Source organism: Myotis lucifugus, unplaced genomic scaffold (genome assembly GCF_000147115.1).
Source record: "Myotis lucifugus unplaced genomic scaffold, Myoluc2.0 scaffold_248, whole genome shotgun sequence".
Taxonomy (NCBI): Eukaryota; Metazoa; Chordata; class Mammalia; order Chiroptera; family Vespertilionidae; genus Myotis; species Myotis lucifugus.
The window spans coordinates 120242-134612 of record NW_005871296.1 but is presented as its reverse complement, the minus strand read 5'-3'; the positions used below and the strand labels follow the sequence as shown (position 1 = coordinate 134612).

Here is a 14371-nt window from a genome sequence, read left to right as displayed (position 1 = left end):
GGGTGTGTGTGTGTGTGTGTGTGTTGCAGATAATCTGTCTCTTAAATCCACAGATCTTCAGATTGAAGCACTGAGCAGCCTCCTCTCTATCTGGGCTGCTTTAGATGGGATTCTGAATTCCGAGCCTCAACGTAATGCCTGCTGGGATCAGACTTCTGGAAGGATTTGGATATATCTGTCATGGGGTGGGGAAGGGACTGTGTAAATTTGTAGCCAGTGGGTAGATTGTGGTCAGTGATAGATGGCCACAAATTATTTGACACTACTCCATCGGCAGGTCGGGTTATGACCCCTCTTCTTGAATGTAGGTGGGCTCTGACAACTACACAGTATGTGACAACTAACAAATAGAATACAGCAGAAATGAAGCTGTGCTGACTTCTGGGCCTCATTGCTAAAAAGGCCCCCGTCCTAAAAAAAAAAAAATGGCACCTTCCACTTCTCTCTTGGAACTGTCTTTGGGATGGCTGCTCTGGAGGCAGCCAGAAGCCACACAGCACGTCCATAAAGAAGAGTATGATCAGCCTGATGCCAGCTGCTCGTCATTCCCACGCAGACACCAGACCTGTGAACAGAGGACCTACACACATGGCCTCAGTCATTCCAGATGTTTGAGCCCCTCCAGTGGAGGCCCCAGACATCCTGAAGCAGACAAGTCATCTAGCTGAGCCCCGACCAAATTCCTCAGGCCTAAAACCACGAGATACAGTGGTTGTTGTGAATAGCAAACAGGAAAAATGGAGTTCAGTCTTGATATCCCTGTTGCAGACACACACACACAGTGGAAATGTCATGTTGGTGTCTGGATATACGTTCTGGAGTTCGGTGAAGCGGTCCAGAGGAAAGATAAGAACTTGGGAGAATCTTCTGTTCTGTTCTACTGTTCCTTTTTCCATAGTGCTTATCACCTCTGACATTTTCTAGATAATTTATTTATTATGTCTAATGTCTGTCTTCCCCAATACAGTGTGAACTCCACAAAGGATTTTTGTTTTATTCACTAACATATCCCCTGTATGCACAACAGTGACTGACATATAGAAACAGACACTCAAATATTTGTTGAATAAAGGAACCAACTTAAAAATGGTATTTAAGACCTTTTTAGTGATGAGATTCCTTTGGGAAGGAGTGAATTAGAGAAAAGACAGGTTTGAGAACGTGCATTTTCAACACTTAGAGGTGGAAAAGTTTAGAGGAACCAGCAAGGAGATTGAGAGGATGCAGCCAGCAAGGAAGGAGGATGAATAACAGATGGTGCTCGCGAAGCAAAGCACAGAAAGTATCTCAAGAAGGGCAGTGACCGAGTACGTCAGTGATGCTGATGGGTAGAGTAACACGCGCACTGAGCATTAGTTACTCGAGTTGCCCCTGTAGAAAGTTCACCGAGGACCTGAACATAATTAGTTTTAGTAGAAGAAACAGATTTTTAAAAATGGGTTTTGCTGCCCTAACCTGTTTGGCTTAGTGGATAGAGCGTCGGCCTGCAGACTGAAGGGTCCCAGGTTCGATTCTGGTCAAGGGCATGTACCTCGGTTGCGGGCACATCCCCAGTTGGGGGGTGTGCAGGAGGCGGCTGATTGATGTTTCTCTCTCATCGATGTTTCTGACTCTCTATCCCTCTCCCTTCCTCTCTGTTAAAAAATCAATAAAATATATATTTTTTTTAAATGGGTTTTGCTGTCAACTGGAGACGAGAAATGGCTGAGGGGAATAGGATGCCAGGGTTTGTGTTGACATATTATACAATGATTTGTATGCTAAATAGAAGTAATCTTACATAGAGGAAAAACTTAACACCACCAAGAAAACGGGCAATTGAAGGTGAAAAAGGATGAAATCCAGTGTATAAGTGAGTGGATTAGCCCTAAATAAGAGTAACAAAATATCTTATCTACAGTTAGCAAGAGGGAACGTATAGTACATGGGTACAGAGGCCGGTCTATTGGTAGATATGGTACAAATTCCCTTCTGTTTGGTTGTATTTCCTCAGGAAAACAGGACAAGGTCATCAGCTAAGAATGAAGACAGAGGGATGGGAACAGTCCTTTAGCACTGTCCTTGCACACACGTGGTGCATATCTCATTTTAGAACTTGTACAATGTGCTATCATTATTCATAAGCATGTCTCTTTCTCCACTAGACTCTAAAATTATTCAAAGTAGGTAAGTAGTTTATTTTTCCACTACCAGCAAGTAACAAAATGCCCTGCAAATAATTGTTTGTTAATTCACCGACACAGAATAAATGAATGTTATACCTAAAACTCCTCTAAGACATCACAGCAAAGCCTGAAGTTTGAAAACTGCAATAAATAAAATACTATCAAGTATCTATTTGATAAACATATTTAAATTGCAAATATTAAGAAACTGAACCCATTAAACTTCAACTTATTGTGAAATTTAAGAATTAGAGATAGAACATAAACATTTCTCTTTTGTAACATACTAATGAAATAACATGTCAATATTAAAAATAACTATGTAATAATAAAAACTATGTAGAATTATGAATTAATCTAGAGTACATGTCACACTAATCCTAGGTATTTGACATTTCATGACAAAATGTCAAAGTTCAGCGCCAAAAAAAACCAACATCTTCCAAGAAGGATTTACTACAAAAATATCTTCCATATTAAAAAAAGTAGACCTTTTACACCATGGCCATATTTTATAAGCATATAGTTTTCTCTTGACACCAAGTATGAGAACAAAGGAAAATGAAGAGCCTTAGATGAAGTGGGGGAGGATGGAATGTGCTCCCGACATTTAGCATGCTCTCATTACTTAAGGTTTATAGTAAACAATACAACACAAAAATGATTATTTGGCTACAATTTTTAATTTTCATTCAAATCCCAAAAACTGTAAATTGTGTTACTTAGAACAATTATTTTTAAACTCACCAAAATTCAAAGACATTATTTAAAAATTCTAGAAATAAAAACAAATTATGAACAGGCTATAATTCATTTAATTCTTTATTACTTTGGAACAGTCTTTTTCCTTTAATAAAAAGAATAGCAGTGATACATGTGCTACTGGTAGAAAATTAAGAGATCTTCTATAAAATGCTATGAAAAGAAATTTCAATTATTACTGAATATGCCAACTCTTAATTTAAAAAGTGCAAAAGACGTCAATCAATAGACTTAACCTTGATGTTGACCCAATTCCTTCTGAACCCATGATTTGTTATGCTTCCTGGCTAATCCTTCAGAAAAGTCTTTCCATATATGCACGAAATAGTTCAGTACACCAAGACGTAGGCACAGAACAGGAACGTGAGCAGGTCACCGACACAGCTGGCCTTACGCCGGGTTACAGCAATGAAGTCCACAGGAGCAGGTGGGGAAGGACACGACACGATCCAGTGATGCACTGTGGTCAGAGACCCAGAGCATGACTTCCCTGGGACCTGAGGGTCAGCTGCTTATTAGGTACAATGGAAATAAAACTGAAAGGGATCTGAAGAGGAAATAACACTGGAAGGTATGATTCAACATGTTTTACTTTTGGTGAAGTCAAATGGTTTCCACCACTGAGCAAATTGCAGTGCTTTCTTCCTCTGATCCTCAAAGCTTTCTCGGACCCCTTTCCTCCAAAGTCGTGGCTCTATATCCAGCATCCCACCAATGATTTCCTTTTAAAGAATGAGAAAAATACAGACACATGTATGTATAAATGCTGAAAGCAGGAATGAAACGACTTTTTATTCTGCTACTAACTATAGCATTAAGTAGTTTCAGTGAAAATGTTCAAATTTTACATAAATAGTTTCAAGGTAAAAAAATCTGGTTTTCAATTAGCTCTAACTATGTGAACCCTATAATCCTAGGAGTCTCCTTGTCAAGCAATTTGTCCATTTTGTTGCCTGTTGGCACATTTACCAGACAGCAGCAAAAGGAGGACGAGAAAGTGAAATTTATTTGATTCTTATTAGCTGCTCGGTTTAAAAAACTAATCAACATCTAATAATTATTAACTTGGTTGTTCAACTGCAGTTGAATCTCAGGCTAATGTTCTCTCTGCTACCCAGTATATTTATAAATCAATTGTGGCAGGGAGGAGGAAAGGTGGAGGTGGAAGAGGGCATAGAGGGAATAAATGGTGATGGAAAAAATAAAATTCTAAGCATTTATTAAAAAAAACAAAATAAATGATAATTTACTTCAATTTCACTAGAATGAAGTTTAAAAAAAAGTAAATTTTGTCATGTTCAATGACAAAATTCTGTCATTACTGAATAACAACAGAATGTTTCAGAACAATGGAAACAAATTTCTCTCTAGTTAACTCTGGATAAAATATTGTGAAAATTCTCAAACAAGTTTCTGTAATATATCTCAACAGTTCAAAGATGCATGTGATTTTGGGACCCTGGTTAATCCTTTAAGGACAGCAGCATAAAAAGTTTCTAATCCAAACCTCAGGGGTTGAGATTCCTCTTGACATGTCCCTTCTTCACTGTAGAAGATGGTCTTTGATAGGAGATAAAGTGGGGAGGGAGCACAGGGAACCCTGGGAATTCATCAAGGCTCCTCTAATTACAGGATGATCTGAGAGGAAAGGTGGAGCTACCCTACAGTGAAAGGTCACTTGTAGAGCTATTACTGCCTGGACTTATTTAGACTGCCTAAGTGGTTATGTTAATTTTATTCTAATTCCTGACGCTGGCTTACCCATCACCCAGAATCTCAGCAGACACATGGGAGGACTACACCCCTAGAAGGCAATCTGTAGTAGTGAAAAGAACCTACTGGCCATGGAAGATCTACACTCCAATATCTTCCCAGAAACTATGTATAAAATGAGTCATGTATGTATGATTCTTGAAATATACAATGCTTACTCATAAATGAAGAGGTGAATTCATTTGCTCTCTAGTTCAATGATGAGTGCATGTACCCTTGGTTCTGCCATTTATTAGCAAATTATGTTGGGCAAGTTATATAACCTCTCAAACTCAGTTTCTTCATCTATAAAATGAAAGTAATAACAATATCTATATAATAATGTTATTGTGAGAATTAAATGAGTGCTCAGAACAACACCTGTGTCAGTGTAAATAAACCCTCAGTAAATGTTAGCAACTACCATTCTCAGCATGAGGCTGGCTGATTCCACAGGAAAACACTACAGTCATTGTTAACACTGACAACAAATCTTTGGTTCCAAAGCGACATTCCTGACTGTAACAAATATCCTGGATTAATGTTATTAATAGGTGCTAAGTTGTCCCTCTAAAAATTGGAACCAACCTCACTGAATACCGTGACTGAAGTTTTGACTTCCCTTCAAAAGAAAAGTGCTATTAAATGGCTAAACACTTGAATGTTATTAAATTAGTGAGCATACCTTTCCAAAGTAATGAGGGAATTTGTGCTGATCTTCAATGACATGAGCAAACCCTCCTTGAAGACCGAAATCCACAGAGAAGTAAGGTAAGCCTTTAGGCACCTAAATAAATAAATAAATCACATGTAAATGCACACGAAATCAGGAAGTCATGCTTAACCCCTCTTTATGCTATCTGGCATGTCAGTAACTAAGTATCTCTCAAGAAAAAGTAAAAAAATTTAAAAGTTGAACTTCTAATCTAGAAATACTGAGGCAATGACCTAACACTCTGTGAAACACATTTCATTTGGTAGCCTTTCAACCAGATAGCTCTTCATAATCCAACAATTTCATCAAAACCAATTATTTTTTAGGAATCCAAAATGGCGGCAGAGTAAGTGGAAACTACAATGACTCTCCCAGGACCAAACTGGCATACAACTAAAATACAGGAAAACCATCCTGAATAATCGACTGAAGACTGGCTACAGAGAATCCTGATAACCAAGGACGGAAAGTGGAGATCCCATCGTGGCTGTAGGAAGGGTTAGGCGTGAAAGGGCTGGCCGGGCTCCCACAGGCAGCAGATGAAATTCTGGAGGATATCTCAGCTGCAGGGGTTCCCACTGAGAACTAGGGCCACCTAGCAGAGGGTACCAGAACTGAGAAAGGTGCCCACATAACATCTGGCTGTGAAAAGCAGCAGGGTTGCCATCTGCCAGGGAGAGACAGCTGGAAATGCAGGAACCCTCTTAAAGGGCCAATGTACATTTTCATGTTCAGCCACTCACCTTGGGCTCTGACAGAGAGAGGGCAGAGTGAATTAGGGCTGTGTGAGGAAATTCTAAGGTTGGGGACCCTGGGTTTAGAGATTGGAAGGCAGCCACCCCGATTTCCTGGGCTGAGTCATTCCCTCAAGCTGCGGAGGACGTCCTTCTCAGGTAGATTTTTATTATCCAGGCAACTTTTGCCTGTGAGTGCAGCAACTACCGCACCCTGTTGGAAAACCTCTCACCACACCCTGTGGAATCTACATCTTGCTGTGGTTGATAGCCTGAGGCTAACTGAGACTGAATAACAATCAGACTGTAGGCAGAAGTGGGTCTCTGGTGGTTTTTAGTCCTTGCCTGATCTAATTCACAGTCTGGAGCTAGGGAAAGCAGACCTCGGCACGCATCTTGGTCCTTTTCAAAAGCACTGAGCACCAGCAGAAGGAGCCACAAGCTGTGCATTGCTGATAGCTCCAAACAGGGTACTCAGGGCCAGTCACCAATAGCGTCTGACATTGTCATGCCCTAGAGATTGGGAGTCGTAGCAGATCTACCTAATACATAGACACAAACCCAAACAGGCAGCCAATATGAGAAGACAAAAAAACAAACAAACAAAAAAGAAAAAACAAAACAAAACAAAAACCCACAAAAAGAGAAAAAAACAAGCCCCAAATGAAAGAACAAGAGAATTCTCCAGAAGAAGAGAGAAATGAAATGGACATCCAACAATTATCAGGATATAGCGTTCAGAATAATTATTGCAAGGATGCACAACTGCATGAGAAAAGATACAGAAACTATGAAAAAACACCAGTCAGAAATGAAGAATGGCACAGCACTAATAAAGAACACAATGGAAAGAATAAACAGAAAATTAGGGGAAGCCTAGGATCAGATGAATTGGTGAATTAGAAGAGAGGGTAAAAAAAAAAAAATCAATCAGAGAAACAAAAAGAAAAACAGGACAGCTTAAGGGAGTTGTGGGACGATGTGAAATGTAACAATACTCACATCATAGGAGTTCCAGATGGTGAAGAAAGTGAGCAAGGGATAGAGAACTTGTTTGAAGAAATAATGATAGAAAACTACCCTAACCTGGTGAAGAAAAAAGTCATACAAGTTCAGAAGGCACAGAGAGTTCCAAGCAAGAAGAACCCAAACAGGCCCACACCCAGACACATCATAATTAAAATGCCAAAAACTAAAGACAAAGATAGAATTTTAGAGGCAGCAACAGAAAAACAATTGTGACCTACAAAGGAGCTCCCATAAGGCTGTCAGCTTATCTTTTATCATAAACTCTACAAGTCAGAAGGGAATGGCATGAAGGGTCCAAGGTAATGAAAAGCAAGATTTTGAAACCAAGATTACTATATCCTGCAAGGCTATCATTCAAAATAGATGGTGAAATAACCAGCTTCCAAGGCAAAAAAAACCAAAACAAAACAAAACAAAACAAAAAAACACAGAGTTTATTACTACTAAACCAGCACTGAAAGAAATGCTAAAGGAACTGCTATAATGAGAAGAAAAAATACATAGAGAGAAACAGGCATATTGAATTAAAATGGCAATAAATAAGTACCTATCAATAATAATCTTAAATGGAAATGGATTAAATGCTCTAATCAAAAGACATAGAATAGCTGAATGGATACAAAAACATGTCACAAACATATGCTGTCCACAAGAGACCCACCTCAAAACAAAATACTCATACAAGATGAGAGTGAAGGGATGAGAAAAAATTTTCCCAGGCAAATGGAAATGAAAAAAAAGCTATGGTAGCAATACTCGTATCTGACAAAATAGACTTCAAAATGAAGACCATCATAAGAGACAAAGAAGGCCACTTCATAATACTAAAGGTAATGATTCAACAAGAAAATATAACCCTTGTAAACATATATGCATCCAATATAGGAGCACCCAAGTACATTAAACAACTCTTGATGGACCTTAAAGGAGAGACTGACAGCAATACAGTCATAATGGGGGACTTGAACAACCCACTGACATCACTGGATAAATCTTCTAGACAAAAAATTAACAAGGAAACAGGGACCTTAAATAACACTAGATCACGTGGATCTAAGTGATATTTACAGAACATTTCACACCAAAGCAATAGAATATACATTCTTCTCAAGTGCACATGGAACATTCTCAAAGATAGACCACATATTAATTAGGGCATAAAACAAGTTTATACACATTCAAGAAGACTGATATAATACCAAGAATCTTCTCAGATCACAATGGTATGAACTTAGAAATCAACTAAAATAAAAACACTCAAAAACATTCAAACACATGCAGGCTAATAGCATGTTATTAAACAATGAATGGGTTACCAATGAGATCAAGCAAGAAATAAAAAACTTCCTGGAAACAAGTGAAAATGAACACATAGCCACCCAAAACTTTTGGGACATGGCGAAAGCAGTCCCGAGAGAAAAGGTTATAGCACTTCAGGCCTACCTGAAGAAACAAGAAAAAGTACTAATAAACTATCTAATCCTACAACTAAATAAACTAAAAGAGAACAGCGAGAAGAGCCTATAGGATGTAGAAGGAAATAATAAAGATCAGAACAAAAATAAATGACAGAAACTAAGAAAACAGTACAAAAGATCAATAAATATAAGAGCTGGTTCTTTGAAAAGATAAACAAGATTGATGAACCTCTAGCCAGACTCATCAAGAAACAAATAAATATAAACAGAGATGAAAGAGGTGATATAACAACGGACACCACAGAAATACAAAGGATTGTGTGTAAACAAACTGGATAATCTGGGTGAAATGGACAAATTCCTAGAAACATACAATCTTCCAAAACTCAATCAGGAAGAATCAGAAAACCTGAATAGGCAATAACAGCTGATGAAATTGAAGCAGTAACTTAAACACTTCCAGCAAACAAAAGTCCTGAACTGGATGGATTTACAGATAAATTTTACCAAACATTCAAAAACAACTGATACCTATCCTCCTTAAACTATTCCAAAAAATTCAAGAGGAAGGAACACTTCCAAGCTCTTTTTATGAGGCCAGCATTATCCTAATTCCAAACCAGATAAAGACACTACAAAGAAATAAAATTACAGGCCAATTTCCCTGATGAAAAAAGATGCTAAAATTTTTAACAAAATATTAGCAAATAAGATCCAGCAATATATTAAAAAAGGTCATACACCATGATCAAGTGGGATTTATTCCAGGGATGCAAGGCTGGTACAATATTCACAAATCAATAAATGTGACACATCATATAAACAAACTGAAAGATAAAAACCACATGATGATATCAATAAATTCAGAAAAAGTATTCAACAGAATACAGCACCATATTTTGATAAAAACTCTCAGTAAAGTGGGAATAGAGGGATCATACCTCAACATAATAAAGGTCATATACGAAAAACCTACAGCAATCATAATACTCAATGGACAAAAACTAAAAGCATTTCCCTTAAGAACAGGCACAAGACAAAGATGCTCACTTTCACCACTCTTATTCAACATAGCACTGGAAGTCCTAGCCACAGGAATCAGACAAAAAGAAGAGATAAAAGGCATCTAAACTGGAAAGGAGGAAATAAAACTGTCATTATTTGCAGATGACGTGATATTGCACATAGTTAACCTTAAACTCTCCAACAGGAAACTACTACACTTAATAAATGAATTCGGCAAGGTAGAATGATACAAAATCAACATCTACAAATCTATGGCATTTTTATACACCAATAATGAACTCTCAGAAAGAGAAACTAAAACAGCAATCCCATTGTCCTAGCCCCGTGGTCATCAAATTGCGGCTCGCGAGCCACATGTGGCTCTTTGGCCCCTTGAGTGTGGCTCTTCCTAAGCCTTAGGAGTGCCCTAATTAATAACAATGTACCTACCTATATAGTTTAAGTTTAAAAAATTTGGCTGTCAAAAGAAATTTCAATCGTTGTACTGTTGATATTTGGCTCTGTTGACTAATGAATTTGCCGACCACTGTCCTAGCTGGTTTGGCTCAGTGGATAGAGCGTCGCCCTGGGGACTGAAGGGTCCGGGTTTAATTCCGGTTAATTCCGGTAAAGGGCATATGCCTCGGTTGCAGGCTCAATCCCCACTAGGGGTGTGCAGGAGGCAGCTGATCAATGATTCTCTCTCATCATTAATATTTCTATCTCTCTCTCTCCCTCTCCTTCCCTCTCTGAAATCAATAAAAAATATAGATATTAAAATATTTTAAAAAAAGCAATCCCATTTACCATTGCAACAAAAGAAAAGTAAGATATCTAGGAATAAACTTAACCAATGAGGTAAAAGACCTGTACTTGGAAAACTATAGGACATTGAAAACAGAAATAGAGGAAGATACAAAGAAATGCAAGTGTATATACCATGTTCATGGATTGGAAGAATTAATATCATTAATATGTCTATACTACCCAAAGCAATCTACAAATTCAATGCAATCCCTATTAAAACGCTAACGGCATATTCACAGAGTTAGAACAAATACTCCAAAAATATATATGGAACCATAAAAGACGCTGAATAGCTGCCGCAATCTTGAGAAAGAAGAACGAAGTAGGAGGGAACACAATACCGGATATCAAACTGCTCTACAAAGTCATTATAACCAAAACATCCTGGTACTGGCACAAGAACAGGCATATAGACCAATGGATCAGAACAGAGACCCCAAAAATTGACACATCATTACAGTCAATTAATATTTGACAAAGGAGGCAAGAACATACAATAGAGTAAAGACAGTCTCTTCAACAAATGGTGCTGAGAAAACTGGACAGACACTTGAAAAAAGATGAAACTAGACCACCAACTTACACCATACACAAGATAAATTCAAGGTGGATAAAAGACTTAAATGTAAGGCATGAAACCATAAAAATCTTATAAGAAAACACAGGCAGACATCTTATGTAGCAATATGTTTACGGATACATCTTCTAGGGCAAAGGAAACTAAGGAGAAAATAAATGGGACTACATCAAAATAAAAAGCTTCTGCACAGCAAAAGAAACCACCATCAAATTGAAAAGGAAACCCACTGAATGGGAGAACATATTTGCCAATAATACACCGGATAAGGGGTTAATATCCAAAATTTATAAAGTACTCATACAAATCAACAAAAAGACGACGAACAATTCAATTTAAAAATGGGCAAAATACCTGAATAGACATTTCTCCAAAGAGGACATACAAATGGCCAGGAGATACATGAAAAACTGCTCAAAGTCACTAATCAGTAGAGAAATACAAATTATGAAAAAAAAATCAATTATCCATTATTTGCCATGAATATTTTGGAAAATAATGGATAAAAGCTCCAATAAGGCAGGTCAAATACTTTATGAAACTACCAAGGACAAAAAGCTCTTAAAACACGTATAATGAGGGTTGTGTGTGTGTGTGTGTGTGTGTGTGTGTGTGTGTTCAGAATAAAAATAATGTCAAAATAACTCAAGATTATTCACTTCATGCTCAAAACACTTTTATCATTTTAAAATGATACTAGAAAGCTTGTTAACCTAATAATTGACCTGCTTTGGAATTATTCTTATACTCAAGTTCTATTCACAATTCTATCACATAATTACTAAATCCTAAAGCTAAGATGGACCTCAAAAACTCATCTGGCTCCTTCCTCACCTGCTGTGACTCTCAGATGCAGCACTATGCAGGACTTAGAAAAAGCAATTGGTGCTATATCAAAGTTGAATACACAACTACTAAGGATTGGGTATCTTTTTCTTATTTCCCATATTGGTTAAGTTAAAATATTAAAACCCTCTGGGTATTTAAATACTTATCTAAGTTTTAAAAACAAACTTATAATAAGTAGGTGATGGTTTACCAGTACAAAAACTGCATATGCTGTGTAGCAAATGGAGAATAAAACATTTCTTTTAAAATTTCTACTTCAAAATACGTATTTTTGACTGCCATTAAAATCATGTTCTAAAAGAATATTTAATGGCATTGGAAATTATGATATGCGAAGTGAAAAGCAGGCACAAAAGATGTGCACACATTAGCTACCTTTTTCTATAGGCTCATAAGACAGAAGTATGTAGGACATTTAGGAGAGTTTTTATGTATTGTTTTTAAGTATACTGTCTAACTGCATTCACTAGCAAGGGAAAAGAAAAAGATTGTAGAGAATATTTTACCTCTGAATAAAAACTATCTTCGATAATGCATGAAATTTGAATATTTTGACTGGGATATAATAAATGTAGTAAAGAATCCTATCATTCACATGTATCAGGAGTCTAGCTTTCCAAAAGAAATGGGAGAAAAATGTTCTAGTGATATCTACTACTAGAACAGGGTCGGCAAACTTAAGAAACTTATAAAAGTTTCCATTTAAATAAACTATTTGGAGGCTTTGCAGATCATAGTTTCTGTCGTAACACTCAACCCTGCACTTGTAGCATGAAACCTGCCAAAGATAATACATAAACAAATGGGTGCAGCTGTGTTCCACACAAACAGGCAGCAGGCTGGATTCAGCGCACAGCCTGAGGTTCCCAAACCCTGCCCTAAATATAAGCTCCATCAAGTCAGGGATCATCTTCTGTTTTGTTACACTACGTATGAAAAGCACCTAAATAGTGCCTGGTAAATAGGAGGCACTCAATAAACATCTGTAGACTAAATTACATTTTTAATAGAAAAATAAAACAGAATTCAGAATTCTATATTTCATTCCATTTCTATTTCTAGAAAAGAGAAAGGTCATTAAAAAATTACTCAATTTATGTGAACCTTACATCTAAAAGTTGATCTGGGCGTGCTCCCCGTCCCAGAAGCATGTCAGTGCCTATCCCTCCCCCTCTGCTCCCACATGTGTTGTCTTCTACACTCTAAGGGACCCCAGGGGAGCACTGGGCAGCAGCAGCTTGTCCCAGGCTAAACCCTGAACCTGCCTCCAAGGCCCCCTTTCCTTTGACTTCTCAGTGAGCCAGTGCAGCCCAGCCTCGGCTCTCCTGTTGCTTCTTCTACCTCAAGTCCTTCCTTGTGTCACTGTCCCAGCTTTAATAAGCGCATTCCCAAAATCAACATTTTAAAAAGTTGACCTGTAAATCAGTATTGAACTATGAAAAATGGTGGGAAAACTCCCCATAATAAACCTGTACTCTAACTCAACTACTTGAAAGGGATATTAACAGGAAACTTTGTATAAGAAAACAGCAACAAAAAAGAAATGAGTCCAGGTGGGTAGCCAGGTGGTTAGGGCATCCCCATATGCCAAGGTTGTAGGGTAGGTTCCATTCCAGGTCAGGGCACACACAAGAAGAAACCAATGAATGCATTAACAAGTGGAACAACAAAATCGATGATTCATTCATCCTCTCTCTCTCTCTCTCTCTCTCTCTCTCTCTCTCTCTCTCCCTCTCTCTCTAAAAAAATCACTTAAAACAGTAACAAAAAACGAGTTCCAAATTCAAAATAGAGCCTCTAGGAAAAGGTCTCTCATTCTATTTCTGTGACAAGAAAGCCTCGCTCACCACTGTCCCACTGTGGCCGAGATGCCCAGGACAGGAACGCTCGTGGCAGGGTCTGATGGCTGACTGCAATGGCAGAGGGCAGGAAGGGCAGGAATAACATTCCAGTAAGCATCTGAACAAATATGCATTTGCCAGATCAGGCAGAATGAAAAGAATTTCTTCTTCACCTGTAGAATCAGTTACTTCACATTTGGTCACTCAGCCAAATTATAATTAATTATAATTAATTATAATTATAATTATAATTATAATAATTATTTCCACTTTCTCAAATAAGATGTGGAAATTAATGAAGATCCTTAACACTAGGGTAATTTCTTATATTAGAAAAAAAATACTTACAGACTTTCTGATATCTTTGGAAGACAGATCAATCAATTTCTTGTTCATAGACCATTCCTCATCAGATTCCATTATGGCTTTCTAAGAAACAGACATTTGTTAATGAAAAATAATATATATGCAAATACAGTAACACAGTTTAAAAAACTCAAACACAGTAAATGAATTACAGGGCATATTACACATGGTAAGTCATTATTTTGAGTGGACAGGCTTTAATTTGTGTTACTTAAAATTGGAACTTCTTGATTTTTTTAAAGTCCTACCTATATTTAGTCAAGAGATAGTTTTCTCATTCTTAACTCTTGTACTGAAGTTAAGGTCAGCTCAACTTTACATGACAAAAACCATCTTTAATACAACCAACCA

At 37.5% G+C, this 14371-nt stretch overlaps 1 protein-coding gene across 1 annotated transcript in view; it reads right to left on the bottom strand.

Annotated features, from left to right (window-relative positions):
- Positions 1-2969: 2969 nt before the first annotated feature.
- CWF19L2 (CWF19 like 2, cell cycle control (S. pombe)) overlaps positions 2970-14371 on the bottom strand; it is an 82495-nt gene continuing 71093 nt past the window's right edge. The window contains 3 exon segments of the mRNA XM_014464410.2: positions 2970-3649; positions 5365-5466; positions 14003-14083. Coding sequence (XP_014319896.1) covers positions 3506-3649; positions 5365-5466; positions 14003-14083 — 327 coding nt within the window. The 3' untranslated portion in view covers positions 2970-3505.